The sequence below is a fragment of the Mustela erminea genome, chromosome 4 (genome assembly GCF_009829155.1).
Source record: "Mustela erminea isolate mMusErm1 chromosome 4, mMusErm1.Pri, whole genome shotgun sequence".
NCBI lineage: Eukaryota > Metazoa > Chordata > Mammalia > Carnivora > Mustelidae > Mustela > Mustela erminea.
In genome coordinates, this window is record NC_045617.1 from 40753605 (window position 1) to 40769248 (window position 15644).

The following is a 15644-nucleotide window of genomic DNA, read 5'->3' on the forward strand; positions in this document are numbered from 1 at the left end:
CAAAGCCATGTATGTGTGTACACACACAAACACACATACACACACACCAAGTATTTTACATCATCGTAATTATACATATTTACATATACACTATTTAAATTATTTTACAATTTATCAAAATGAGAGGCAATTAGAAAAGCAAATAAAAATGGACGAAAACAAACAAAATAATTGTTTAAAATACTACAAAATTATTTTGAAAAATCTAGAAAAGAAAGCCGTTTCTCTGAAATATCAAAACTAAAGTTTCAATGCCATTTCGTTGTTGCTTTTATCTTAATAACAAGTTCTGTTTAAAAATAAATTATCTTGACCAGTAACAAGTGAGCAAATCAGACTGACGACTGGAACAAGCTAAACATGCTGACTTGAGATTCAAGAGTCAGTGAGTAATAGTAAATGTAGACTTTTATCTAGTAATCAAATACGCCATAAAACTGCCCTCTACTTCCCCATTTAAAACATGAGGAATTCTAAGCTTCTGTGTAGTATGCAGTATCAACTAAGACTCCAAGGAGTTCAGCAATTTATCTGTAATGTAAGAAAATGCTGACATTATGATTCTATTTTTCTGATAGGACCCTTTTATAAGGTGTTATTCTTTAAATGAGTTCACTCAGATATCAGCATTAAGAACTAGCTTTTTACAGAATTAATTTGGTAACTTTATTGCTATATTCTGATTTTGACAAGAATTTAATGAGACCATAGTACTTAGGATGAAAAAAAAAAATAGTTGAGACAGCTAGAAATAAAATAACCTACAGTTTTTGCTATCATGCAAGCAAATAAAATTTCAAATATCAAAGCCATTAAGATTTTAGATTTGTATTGGAACTAAGAAGCATAACTTCCAGGAACAAGTTAATTCTTTCATGAATGTATATTATCTCCACGAGAGAATGGAAGTCACATTTTAAGAGAATATTCAGGTAAAATAAAACCTCAGCTGAAGTTCTTAAAGGCAGTGAAAATTTTAAAGCACAGTAAATCTGAAAAAGAAGCAGGCCATTTTGGAAAGTTCTTAGTAAGTTTTTTCCATTTAAATACTCCATTACTCAATCTTACATTCCGAATTATGTAAATAGGATTTTAACATCACAGTAAACTGCTAAATATCTTCTTAAAATCTCATTAGCAAATAAATTGCTTAAAGAGGATACTGAAATTAACAGATTATCTCAAGATAGTACTTTACACTGGGTCCAGAAATATTTAAAACAAAAATATTCAGAACGCTTCACATTAAGACCTATGTCTAAATACAGTTTCTATTCAGATTTAATTTGAACTGAATTTGAAATTAATTTGAAATTTGGTGTTCTGTAGTCAAATAATTATGATTACAAATAAATTGAAAAATAGCAATTGGTTACATATCTTTAAAATTTTCCTTATGTAAAGGTCCAAAATATCTAAGCAATTGTTTCAGGTCTTACAGAAAAAAACCCTGCTGATAATTACTTAATAAACCTGTACAGAAATGGCTTAAATAAACTGAGGAAACATGTCTGTGAACATTATTAATTTAAATTAACATAGTAAATCATGATGACAGTGGATTTCATGTTTATGAATGATGTATGTTCTATATTCCAAAAGTATTTAGTACTAATTAAAATTTGAAAAATATTAAATTACAAAAACAACAGATTTCATTAACGGTGAAATATGTGCTATTGAAAAATGTTTTATTTTCTTCATCTATAAAAGATTTTTTATTAACCAACAAATGCATTTCCTCTCCACCTTACACTCATCAGCCATCAGAAGGTTGAAAAAAAATGTCATATAGTATGTCAATTACACTTAAGAGAGAGTTGAGAGATGCCATGCTGATCTGAACTGCAGCAGGCTTCACTCTGAGCAGGTCCCTATGGATGAAGTGACCTTAGAATCCTGCATGAGCAATAATCCTCCAACCTGTAACTGAAGCAGGGACTCAACTGGATGTTTCTCACCCACTACTCGTATCTTCAGTGACTAACAGGCCCTTAACTGCACAGTAAGTAACAGTATCAAACATTTACTTTACTAGTCTCCTGTAGCAGAACCATTAACTACCTGCATTTTGACTTTTCAAAGAGCTTCATTAACTGCTGGAATCTTTCTGAGACCTGAAAAATGTTAAATGAATGTTAATTACAGATATCTCAATAACAGTTTTTTTTATCTGTGATTAATATTTTCGTAAAATATCTAGAGAAAGAAAAAATAGCCCTCAATAATAAAGAAATGAAGTAATGTTTGGAAAAATGAAGTGCCTTCATACTAAAGGTGATTACAGGTTTAATTTTTAACATTAAACTTTCTTAAACAAGCAAACATCATTACAAGACAGCTTGAAATCAAATAGGTAAATGGTAAGACAATAGGGAAAAAGATTAGAATCGTTCCAAACTTCTTCCATAATCACCAAGTTTTTATTTTATTTTTTTAAGTTTTAATTTCCTTAAGTAATCTCTATGCGCAAAGTGAGGCTCAAACTCACAATCCTGAGATAGAGAGGCACGTGCTCTACTGACTGAGCCAGCCAAGTGCCCCTTAATAAGTTTTTAACAGTTGTACATGAAGAGCCATATTGTTAAAGAAGTTAGCTAATAAAGATCTACATATTTTAAGCATGACAAAAGTTAAATCTGTTTATAGTAGCAACACTTGTAAAAACTACAAAGATGCAAAAATTGGGTAGTTACCTGATATGGATCTTTATTCAATTTGGCAGCTAAATAAGAAAATGTTTTCAGTGATGGCCCTCTTTTTTGACACTCCAATAAAATTTCCCGGTCATCATTTCTGAAGAGAGAATAATGGTATTTGTTTAGCCTTTGCATATTAGAGCCGAAAAGTAACAAAACTCCACTGCCTTAATATCTACAATAGAGGTGACATTTTTATTAAAACCCACAGAAAAAAAGAAAAAATGTATATACCAAAATATGGACAATGAGGATCTCTGAGAAGAGATCATTATGGATGATGTTTGAGCTCACAGGTATTTTCCAAAATTTTCTAAAACAAAATTATTTTTCTAATGCCAAAATTAAAGATTTTTTCCAAAATTCTCTCTTTAATTGTGGAGTACTTTTAAAACCAGGGCCCAAACATGGTCACAGTCTTAAAAAGCAGCAGCACCAACAGTAAAATGGAATCCAGATCTTCTCATTCCCAGACCTGTTTTTCCACATGGTCTGAACCAGAGTGTGTTGTTATACTCTCTGAGATCCTATTCTGCCATCTGTAAATTACCTAGAAGGAAGGCACGGAAGACTGTGGTATTAAACAAAACTGGTCACCAGGAAGTTGCTTGCTACAGAACTCCCTCAGACCTTTGAGCACTTCTGGGGCCCGAGGTTAAGAGCAAAAGCAAAGAGACAGTTTCTGGAGATTTGAGCTAAGTTCAGGGTGACAAGGGAGAGAAGACGTGGGGCTCTCAATAGATTAGGGAGCCAGGCTCTCCACGTGTTCCCAACACCAGCTGTTCCCCAACGTGCATGCCCCCAGACTGCACTTTAGAGACTGGTGGTGTTCTGTGGTAGCTAGTGTTTTTGGTTAAAATAAACATATCTCTCACTTAAAAGATAAAATACAATAAAATTAAGTAGAATAGAATAAAGTAAAATAATAAAACCGGTCACCAATTTCAGTATGATTGAGTTTCCCTTATTATGCACACTAGATAAGTCTGGGGAGCAATGAACCAATGGTTCACAACTTCAGTTACATTTGTGTCTGAAATGGGGTCTTTAAATCTGCATTTCTTAAAAGTTCACATAGGAATCCAAAGTGCAACCCTATTAATGAAACTTTTTTCAAACTCCTAGTTTAGGGGAAAATACAAATTACAAAGCCTCATACTTTCTGCCCTGTCTTACACCACCTGTCCTTCTTCCTTTCTAAAATGTGGCTATTGGGGGAACGGGGGAGCGCCTGGGTGGCTCAATCAGCAAAGGATCTGCCTCTGGCTCAGGTCATGATCCCAGAGTCCTGGAATCAAGTCCCACAGCAGGCTTCTTGCTCAGCAGGGAGTCTGCTTCTCCCTCTGCCTGCAGCTCCCCTTGCATGTGCCTCCCCCTGCCGACAAATAAATAAAATCTTTAAAATAAATAAAATATTTTTAAAAATAAATAAATGAAATAAAAATAAAATTGGTTATGGGCACCTGGGTGCCTCAGTTGGTTAAGCATCAGCCTTCAGCTCAGGTCATGATCGAGCCCTACATCAGACTCCATCCTTAGCATGAGCCTGCTGCTCCCTCTTCCTCTGCTGCTCTCCCTGTTTGTGCTCTATCAAATAAATACATAAAATCTTTCTAAAAATAAAAATAAATAAAATGTGGTTATGCTAGGGCACCTGCGTGGTTCAGTGTTTTGAGCATCACACTCAATTTCGGCTCCAGTCAGTCTTGGGGTTGTGGGATCGAGCCTGACATCAGGCTCTGCACTCAGCATGGAGGCTGCTTGTCCCTCTGCCTCTGCTTGTCCCCATGCTCACACTCTCTTTCAAATAAAAAAAAATAGGTAAAATCTTTAAAAAAATTAAAATGTGGTTATACCAGTTCCTTACAAATCAAAGAATTTTTAGTTAAAAAAATGATGTCACAAAAACAAAAAACAGGAGCAGCTGGGTGGCTCAGTAAGTTACGTGACCAACTTAGCTCAGGTCTTGATCTCACAGTCGTGAGTTGGAGCCCCACACTGAGCTCCACGCTGAGTATGGAGCCTATTTAAAAAGAAAAAAAAAAAAAAAGTGAAAACTTATATCCATGGTGCTAATGCACAAACCTGGTTAAGAGCCTCTGCTCTAGATCATTCCATACTCCAGCTGAACTGTACTCTAGAATGCATCTTCTACCAACTTTGGCCATTTTTGAAGTATGTCATTACCTGCCTTATTTTAGGTTGGGATGACTAAACTATGATGGCATGACAGAACAGATGCCTGGCCTGCAAACATTTCCTGGTGACTTGAGTCTCAAGAGTCTTACCTTGTCCATAAAACTATAATTTCTCCCTTCTTTTTAATAACATTCTTTGCAGAAAGGCTTTTAGGAGATGTGGCAGATGCTGCTGATAGATCCTTAATCCCTGGGCCTGATGATGACGGCTCTTTGCTCACTGCAGGGTCTTTTTTCTTATGGGCTTTCTTTCGGTGAGCTTCACCATTCTCACCAGAATCTTGGGTAATTTTCTTGGTCTTTTCCCTACTGCTTAAATCTGTTTCCCTCCTCTGTTTTTTATTAGAATGGTTTAGATCAGAAAGGTTTTTTCTCTTTTTAGGAGCATTATCCAAAGCTCCAGGCAATACTGAATCATCAGAATTTGATGCCGGCTCTGACTTTAAATCATCCTTTTTTACTTCGTGTGAACTGGGAGGTTCTGAGGTCAAATCAATACAGGTTTCCTCAACAATGCATTCCAAAGGCCTGTCTGCCACTTGCACCTTTTCTTCCTTACAGTTATCTTCATCTACGCATATCACTTGACACTCAAAGTGTTCAACAGCTAAGGCAGGACAGTTCCCTTCGTTTTTACTCTCACTTGAAACATCTTGTGTCAAATCAATAAAAGCATCTACGGTATCGGGCTGCATTTCATCTAGTATTTGAGCACTCTGATCCAAACTGCCTTCAGAGCATCCCAACTGATCAATATTTAAAACTGTTACTTCTATGAATTCCCCCAAGTTTTTGGTCTCAGTGACTGAGTCTTTCGTGAGGTCTATATAGGTGTTTGGAAGATGATCCTCGACAGAATGTGAAATTTCCTCCATTGGAGGCAATTCTTCAATGCTTTCAGGTACTTTTGGTTCCCACACTTGGTGCAACTTAAAGCATTCATCAGTCACTTCATTACTATGGCCCACTTTACCTGAAGCATCTTTAAGAAATTCATATATATCGGGAACCTGTGTTTCTATCATACAGTCCTGTTCTTCATGGGCTGATTTACTGCTATCAACATTGTTGTCAGAATTTAGTTCCTCCACAGATTTAAAAACTCCGTTCTGACATGAAACATAGTCTTTCTCTGCTGCTTTATCAGCGTCCTTTTCCACTCCAGGCAAAGATGCCAATGACTCATCAGCCACCGCATTCTGTTTAAGACTAGGGGAGGTAGATGGTGCTGCCCGCCGTATTTTCACAATGAAATGATCATTGGACTTTTCCATGATGACAGCATGCATGGGTAGGTTGGGGTGGTACTGAAAGCCTGGAGCAACAGACCGACTTGTCCACGATGAAGAACAACTTGATTTGCTGCTTGAATTATCAGACTCCAGAGCTAAATGAATATCTTGTTCAGATGCATCCTCTTCCTCAAGTAAGGCATCCTCACTAAAATGGGCACTAATAACTTCTTCAGGAGTTGAACTGGACAAAACTTCAGGCTTTAGGAAACTGAGATGACCGTCTGACTTCAGAGGTGATGGCACTGTTAAAGAGACCGCTAGATCTTCCAGAAGTATGGAGGAAATGCAGGGTTTGCTCTTTTCTGAACTACACACATTATCTTTACTCAAAGCTATATTAGTGGACACGTCAAACATGCAACTTTCATCCAACACATCAGGATGAACTGGCAACGAAAGCCCTGAAGACAGAGAAGGGCCTTTCTCGGATGATAATAATGACCAATTATCATCACTAATCATTTTAGGACATGGTGAAACCACCCCTGAAACTAGCTCATCGGTTGTACAAGCTGGTATAGATTCACACTTAAGACTCTCCAGCAGCTGTTTTTCTGGGGTCTTTAACTCCCACTCACTTTTTTCATTACAATTAACGCTGTTATCTAAAAGGTCAGAACCCTGTAACAAACTTTTAAATATTTCACCCATCTGGGCATCACTCACTAAATTAAAAGTAAGGCTAGAGGCTTGCTGTTCAGTGAGAATCTCAAAACTGCGCTCTGGCTTCAAAGCTGCATGCTGGGATGTCTGTGTGTCTTCGATGGTGTTGCCTTCGGTTTTTTCTGGCTTTGGGGTGCCGGGACGGTTTGGTTCCAAGGAGTGTTCTTCAGATTGAGAGTTCTTAATATTATCGAAGGAAGTGTTACAACTTTTTTTAATGTCACGCTTTGCTGTGTTAATGTTGAAATTATTTTGGTCTTGATGTTTTTCCTCAGACTTTTTACATCCTGGTAAAGACTTACAATTAGCAGAATCTTCTGATTTGGGGGATTTCTCTTTCAGCATTTCCTTGCTGGAGCAGTCCACATTTCCCTTCTGACCATTTGAATACTGGGCTTTCTCTTTATTTATCTTCTCACGTTTTCCTTCATCACTGTCACTGCCAAAGTTTATGGAATCACAAAACTTTACTAAGATTTTCTTAAGCTTTGCGAACAAATAATCCAGCTGTTCATCTACAAATTTCCACAGTTTTTTTTTCATATCTGGTAGCTGCTGTTCAAATAAACGGTCCACAATGCCATTCTTCTTAACTTGCTTAAGCTTGGATTCTATAACATCACAGAGATTATTCTGTAAAGTAACCATGGACTTTGAGATTTTAGATAAGTCAAGGTGTTTAATTAGTGATGTAAAACTCAAAGTCGCTGACTCAATAATTCTATGGAATTGCATCAATGAAAATTTTACCTTAAATTTCATATAATTTTTCCTTACATGTTTCCTTATCATTCGTAACATGTGCATAATCTCCCGTACAGAAGAGGGTGCAGCAATAATCGGAACTATTTTTTCCAGGCTGGAAGTACTCATTGTCTTGTCTTTCTTCTCTGTTTTTGAAGATCTGCTAGATTCACTTTGTCTTTTATTCCATTTGCTTTTGGTCTGATGGATTTTTATAGAAGATGTTTTTCTAGTCTCTTTACCCAAATGCAGAGTACTTTTCCTACTTCCTGGGCTAGTTTTTGTGTTCTGCACTTCATCAGAAGTTCTAGGTGTGACACTTTTTTCAAAACTTTTTTGTGGCTTAGATTTTTCATTGTCACTTATAATTTCTCCTTCTTCTAATTCATCTAAAGATGAGTTCTTATGAGAGTCTGTATCTGTAAATTTGTCAGACTTGCAAATTGGCTTTTGATTCTCCTTATTGAGATCAGACTTGCTCTTGGAGGTAGACTGAGCTGAATTTGGTGGAAATATATCTGTGGAAGAGAAATATATATTACAGTCACATGACTATAGTCTTAAGTCATTTGAGATTTCCATACTAAATATAATAAAAACTTATAAACTGCAGCAATTCATTTTTTTTATAAGTAGGCTTCATACTTAGTGTGGAACCCAGGGTGCGGCTTGAACTCATAACCCTGAGATCAAGACCTGAGCTGAGATCAAGAGTCAGATGCTTAATTGACTGAGCCACATAGGCACCCCCAATTCATATTTTAATAGCTTTTTTATAGTAGAATGTTAATGCCTAATAATTAATCATGTCGTATGTCTTTACTGGTCTTAATTCGTGCTCAGTGATAATATAGTTTGGTCATCAGACTAACCATCAACCAACTCTCGGGGTATCTTTGGGTATCTTCATGTTAGCAGCACCACCTACTCGATACCATTTGATGATGACTTTTGAACAAAACTCTGAAAGCAAGCAGAGTATTTGAAACAATCTGCCCTAATACTCTTTTTTGTAAAAAGAACAAAATTTAGATAAAAGGCTCAATGTACATTTCAAATCAATGACAGGGGTCTGAATAATATTTTAGTTATTTTACCAAAAAAAAAAAAAAAAGAGCACTGGGACAGCTGGGTGGCTCAGTCACCCTTAAATGTCTGCCTTCAGCTCAAGTCATGATCCCGAGGTTCTGGGATCCAGTCCAGCATCAGGCTCCTTGCTCACAGAGAAGCCTGCTTCTCCCTCTTCCTCTGGCTACTACTGCCCCTACTTTTGCTCAGTCTCTCTCTCTTTCTCTCTGTCAAATAAATAAAATCTTAAAAAAAGAAAAGACACAAATTCTTCTTGCTTATGTATTTTGCATTCTCACATAAAGTTATAGAACATAATATAAACTATTACCTTTATGACTGTTATTACATAACGGAACTTGAGATGGGCTTTCCAATCTAAGAACTTTTGCTACAGGTCTCACTGGACTATTCAGAGGACTGATGGCTTCTGGAATAGGCCTCAGGTGATTAAGGTCAATGCTTAGAACTGAATTCTCATCATCGTTATATACTGAGTTTGTTTCACCGATTTCCATTTTGTTGTCCATTAATTCAGTCTGCTGAAGTGAAGATTCCAGTGTCTCTTTAAGTGAGGAAGGCTCCAAACGACAAGACTTACTTTCAACCAGTGGTGTATCTACAAGAGAAGGCTCAAATTTGCGGTTACCATCTTCTGAAAGGGCTATTGGCAAAATGCCAGTTTCTTCAACTGAAGGCTGCAAAATGCTGTCACTGGATTCAGCTACTTCTATTGAAAAAGCCTCTTTCATTCCCATACCTCCAGAAACACAAGAATCCACATCATCATTTTTTTTGGTATCCAATTCCAAGCCAAAGTTTTGAGAAACATTTGTTTGTAATATGTCCACTACTACAGGAACTGCTGCCTTTGTATCATTAATGGTTTGTTCCTTTTCTGCTGGTGAGGGAAACATGGATTCTGTTTGTTTCATTTCCACGGGTGCTGAGAAAGAAGTCTCTGTATGACAAATGGGCACATCACAATCCACAGTATTCTCATCAGATTTAACTAACAAACTGCTTTCTTCTTCTATTTTCCTTTCTGGATTACTGGTCCTGACTTCAGATACAGCTGCAAGAGCATCCTTTGGTTCCGACAACTTGGATTCCGTTTCCTCTGTGGTATGTTCATTGACCGAGGAAACACATGTCACTGTTGTCGCATGCACCAAGCACTCCAAATCACACATTCCACTGGATTTGGGGATACTGGTTATCTTATGGTGGTTATCCTGAGAAACAGGCTGCTTTTTAGCAGGAGAAAGAGTTAAGTTCAATTTTTCCATAAAACTCAATTTTAAGTCTTTTGTTTCATTTGGACCAATGTCAGCTTTAATTACAAGCTCTTTATTATCTGTTCCTTGAGAAACATCAGTGTTACAGACTTCACCTTTATCACTTTTTGGCTCATTCTGTCTCTTTAAATCAGTAGTGGTTTTCTTAATTTCTTTGTTAGTCTTCTGCAAATGTTCTGTAGGTGTTCTTTTTTCACTTCTTATATGCCTACTTTCTTCTTTGCTTTCTCGTTCTCTTTTCCTCTTATCTTCAGTTCTATGCCGTTCTGCTTTTAAAGGTGTATTTTCCCATTGGTGCACAGCATCAACTTCCTTGGAGTCAATGTGTTTATGAGCTCTACTGGATGAAAGAAAGGATGGACATCTTCCTTCTTGAAAACTATGATTACTTACACCTCTATCTCTTTTACAATCTTCCCTTCCTCTTCTCTCTTCTAGATGGTATTTACTTGAATTATGAGAAGATTTTATTTCACTCTTGGAATGAGGAAGTGATGCTCGTTCAGATCTTCTCCAGTGATCCTGGTCTTTTACTACAGATTTAGATTTTTGATCAGCTTTTCTTTCTTCTTTGTCTTGTGATTTAAGTTCTTTTCTATTTGTATTTTGTGATCTTTCACTTTGTCTTTCTAGTTTTTTGTCACTTTGAGAGTCCATTCGAGTGTATGACCTTTCTCTAAAGGTCTCTTTCTCCCAAGAAGAGCTAATTCGTTCATTTTTATAATCCAAGTCTGTGTTACTTTTGAACTTTGAATTTTTGCTTTCAGCCTTTGGTTCACCTTTACCATATTTCTCAGGACGTCCTTGTAGCCTTTGACTAGTCTCTATGTTCCTCGGTTCACCATCACCACAACTAGTATTTAAGTCTTTCCATATTCTATCAGTTCCTCTGCTATATTGGCTATGTCTAATATCTTTTCTCCCTCTTCTATTATCTTCACTTGAAATACCCTCACCAACCTGATAATGGGAACGTGACCAAATGCCATTGGTGCAGTGTTTTTCAATAGATGGAGGCAAATACAAAGTGCTCTTTTTTTCACAATATGATTTTCCTTCCTTTTCGGGATTTGGCAGTGAAGTGCTATGATGTCCATCTTTAGAAACATCACTTTTCACTCTGGGATCAGTCTTTGAACAATCATCCAAATGGGGAGATCTGGATTTAAGATCTTTTGTTTTAACTATATCTGCTATCCTTGCAGTTTTGTGATTATTTCGAAAATGTGAGAACTCGGACAATCTATTAAGAAATAAAAATTGACAACAAAAACCAAAGTTAATTTCTTGTTAATAATCCAGATTTTAATTACATGCAAAACACTTTAAAAGTCAGGCCCCACATACTGGCAAAATTAATTTTATTTCATATAAAGACGTGAGTGACGCTTACCAGCTTCCAACTAAATGGGCCCATTTTTTAAAATAAGGAAACTCCCTTTTAGTTGTTTTGCTCAAACTCCGAAGGACCTCTCCATTCTATCCCAGCACTTAATCAATGTCTTCCAGACTTCCCTCACCACAGCAGACCACTCCCAAACTAACCACAGATTCATTTCTTTTAGAACAAGTGACATTATTTTCTTGTCCTCGCTCACTCTAAAGCAACTAAAACAGAAGGAAAAGTAAAACAATGCCAGGCAACACAGATAATCATAGAGTTCAATGGAGCTCTCTACCCCAGTTTTCTATTTCACATACAATTCCACAGGAAACCAAAGCATCAATACCCATCTTAAAGGGGCACATACTACGCAAAAATAAAGAGAATTCTCTCTTAGGGGAATGGCATGTACTTATTGTTTAACAACAACAACAGCAAAAGCCTAAGTCTTAAGGTTTTATAGTAGTGTTCCAGAAAACTGGCAGTTTTCCTAATAATAAAATGTAAATAGCTCATTTTGGTTCGTTGTAATACTTTAAGTCATCTTCCTAAACTTCTATAACTTCCCTGAATCTCCATAAATGTATTCCTAATCAGTACTAAATGTATAGAGAACACCAAAGCTTAAAAGACTCAGGAATAAGGGGAGATTTTTATAAAACAAAAGAGGACATGGGTGACATACAACCTAAAACAGTATGTACATTTTATATGGATTTTGTTACGGGCTAAATTGTGCCGCCACCTCCCCCCGCCAAATTCTTATGCTGAAGTCCTAACTTTCAGTATCTCAGTGCACCTTGATTTGAGGACAGGGTCTTTATAAAGGCAGTCAAGTTAAAGAGAGGCCACTAGGGTGGGCCTAATCCACTATAACTAATATTCCTATAGAAAAGGGAAATTTGGGGACGCCTGGGTGGCTCAGTTGGTTAAGCGGCTGCCTTCGGCTCAGGTCATGATCCCAGTGTCCTGGGATCGAGTCCCACATCGGGCTCCTTGCTCGGCAGGGGGCCTGCTTCTCCCTTTGCCTCTGGCTGCCATTCTGTCTGCCTGTGCTTGCTCTCTCTCCCTCTCTCTCTGACAAATAAATAAATAAAGTCTTTAAAAAAAAAAAAAAGGGAAATTTGGACACAGAGCTATGTGGAAAATAAAAGCAACAGAAGAGACACAGGAAGAAAGCAACCATTTACAAGCCAAGGAAAGAGGCCTGGAATAGATCCTTCTACACATAGCCCCCAAAAGGAATCAATCCTGCTAACACCTTGATCTTAGATTTCTAGCTTCCAGGACTATGAAACAATAAATTTAAACAACAGTATTTATTAAGCTACCCAGTTTGTGGTCATTTGTTAAAGCAGCCTTAGGAAACTAATAAATACCTTAGCTCAAAAAACAATTAGAAGATACCTTCCACTTGGGAAAGATGAACATAAAAAACACTAACCATAAAAGAAAAACATCTGATAAACTAAACATCACTAAAATTAAAAACTTCTGGGCAACCCTCTTGGGTCCCCTCCCTCCTCAAGAACTTTGTATTATCACTTTATTACCACTCAATAAACCTTGCTTTGCTGCCCCCCCCCAAAAATAAAATAAAATAAAAATTAATTAATTAAATTTAAAACTTCTATTCCTCATAAGACACAATAAAAAGTGATAGACAAATCACAGAATGGCAGATGTTCACAATAAATTTATCCAACAAAGAACTCATATTTGACAAAGGACATATGTGTTATGTATGTCATACTTATTAAACCTATAAACTATTAAACTATAAGCTCCTAAAAGATAGTTCTAGCCCACAGAGCTCATAATACATATTTAGTATAGCTCCTTACTAGATAAAAGTTATCAAAAGTTTTATTTTAAGAGGTACCTAGCGGGGCACCTGGGTGGCTCAGTGGGTTAAGCCTCTGCCTTCGGCTCAGGTCATGATCCCAGGGTCCTGGGATCGAGCCCCACATCGGGCTCTCTGCGCTGCAGAGAGCCTGCTTCCTCCTCTCTCTCTACCTGCCTCTCTGCCTACTTGTGATCTCTGTCAGATAAATAAAGAAAAAATATTAAAAAAAAAAAAAAAAAAAAAAAAGAGGTACCTAGGTAGCTCAGTCAGAAGTACAACTCTTGATCTCATGGTCATGAGTTTGAGCCCTAGGCTGGGTATACAGATTACTTAAATAAATAAGCTTTTTAAAGAAAAGTTTTCTTTTAAAATAAACCTTCACATAATATAATTTCCAGAATGCATACTCTTAAACTTTCACCTTATGTTATTTTTAATTTTTCTACTAAACATAACATTTCAACCAAATGATAAACACTTACCATTAGAATACCAAATATAGGTCACAATTATAAAGTGAAAATATCGGCAGAATATTTATTAGATAATATACAACCACATCAATCAATCTAAGGACATTATTCATATTCATATTTCATTTATTCACCCAGTTTCTCTTTCCACCCTGTTCAAACATGACACCCCACCCATAAAAGATCCAAAAATGTATAAAATTTCCCCCAATATTTCAGGAAGCAATCTTACACCAGCTGCACTGATGGAATTTAGGTTAGTAAACACACAGCCATCTTCATTTTCAAGAGGCCTGAAGTCCTTTATGATGCCATACAGTCCACACATAAGATTATTTTCTCTCACTCGTCAATCATTTATTGACTGTCTGCCATGTGCTAGGCTCTGAGCCAGGCTCTTGATAAAATGGTGAAGATACACAGACATAGTCCCTGCTCCATGAAGCTTACAGTTCAGTGAAAAGACAGATACTAAAAGAAAGTTCTAGCCCACAGGGCTTTTAAGAGAAATAACTTGGAGATAAGAAGATACTAGGGGCACCTGGTTGGCTCCATGGGTTAAAGCCTCTGCTTTCAGCTCAGGTCATGATCCCAGAATCCTGGGAGTGAGACCCACATTGGGGTGGGGGGGGTCTCTCTGCTCAGTAGGGAGCCTGCTTCCCTTCCCCTCTCTCTGCCTGCCTCTCTGCCTACTTGTGATCTCTGTCAATAAATAAATAAAATCTTTTTAAAAAAAAAAAAAAAAAGAAGAAGAAGAAGAAACTAAACAAGTAATTCTATTACTGATTTTAAAAACTCCAAGTATACATGAAGCCACAAAAGAGAAATCTGACCTATTCAGGGATAACAGACTAATAATACCCCTGCAAAAATGAGTTGGTTTTTAGCAGGTGGAGAGGACACTTCCGGGCAGTGGAAAAAGTCTATGCAAAAGCAGAGCTCACAGTACATCCAAGGAATCAAAAGAATGCCAGAGACATACCAGAGCTGTGACGCCTAGGACAAAGGTAAATGCTGAAGGCAAGGCCTGAAAAATAGTTTAGGACCATATTGTGAAGAGTGAGGTAATTCTATGATAGTGAAGTGTCCAGACTTGTGATTTTAAAAAGTATCCTATCTGGGGGCGCCTGGGTAGCTTAGCAGGTTAAGCATCCGACTCTTAATTTCGGCTCAGGTCATCATCTCAGGGTTGTGAGACTAGGCCCCATGTAAGGCTCCGCACTCGGCAGGGAGCCTACTTAAGACTCTCTTCCTTCCTCTTCCTCCACCCTTCCCCTTCCATCCTCTCTCCCTCTCTAAAAAAACAAAACAAAATAATAAAATTAATCATAAAAAATTAAAAAACAGTGTCCTATCTGCAGCTTTAATACTGATAAAAGACAAACCAAAGGCCCAAAAGAGCAAGAACGGATGCAGAGATACCCGCACAAAGACGACTGCCCGATAAGAGTTGACAGGTAGCAATGATGGTAGATATGATGAGAAATAATAATTAGAGAGATTATAAAGACATAAAAATCAGCAGGACATGGTAATGAATTTAGATGTGAGAGATGATTAGAGAGGTAAGTGTCAATGACTTCTAGGCACGGTGACTATGTGGCCCAGTTTGCCAAGCAATCTCACTGCAGTTATGAATAGCACTCACTTCTACTCTCAGAAGGGTCCTGGTGTGGGAAATAAATTGTCATTCTACCTCTAGATCTCTGGCCTGCACCAGCTGAATAAATGATGGGGAATCTACTGAGGTGGGATGAGGTAATTCTGAAAATTCTGTATAGATATGAAGTAGTTATCTGCATATAAATGGAACTGACCTCGTATGAGTGAGATTACCTTATATAAAAATAATGATGGAGAAAGATAAAAACACAGGTTTGAGCTTTGCAGAATTCCAACCTCATTTAGTATGAGAGAATAAACCCCAAGTTAGGAAGAAAACTAAGAATCATGAAAGTCAAAGCAAGAGACTATTT

At 37.2% G+C, this 15644-nt stretch overlaps 1 protein-coding gene across 3 annotated transcripts in view; it reads right to left on the reverse strand.

Annotated features, from left to right (window-relative positions):
* Positions 1-15644, reverse strand: part of CASP8AP2 (caspase 8 associated protein 2) — a 31407-nt gene that overhangs the window by 890 nt on the left and 14873 nt on the right. For 2 of the 3 annotated variants that reach the window (XM_032339053.1, XM_032339054.1), the window contains exons 7-10: positions 8999-11208; positions 4988-8117; positions 2697-2796; positions 2065-2117 (exon numbers count right to left, since the gene is read on the reverse strand). In XM_032339053.1, the coding sequence (XP_032194944.1) occupies positions 2065-2117; positions 2697-2796; positions 4988-8117; positions 8999-11208 (5493 nt within the window). Of the gene's footprint in view, positions 1-139; positions 2118-2696; positions 2797-4987; positions 8118-8998; positions 11209-15644 lie in introns of those variants that run through there. The other variant, XM_032339055.1, reaches the window with a different exon arrangement.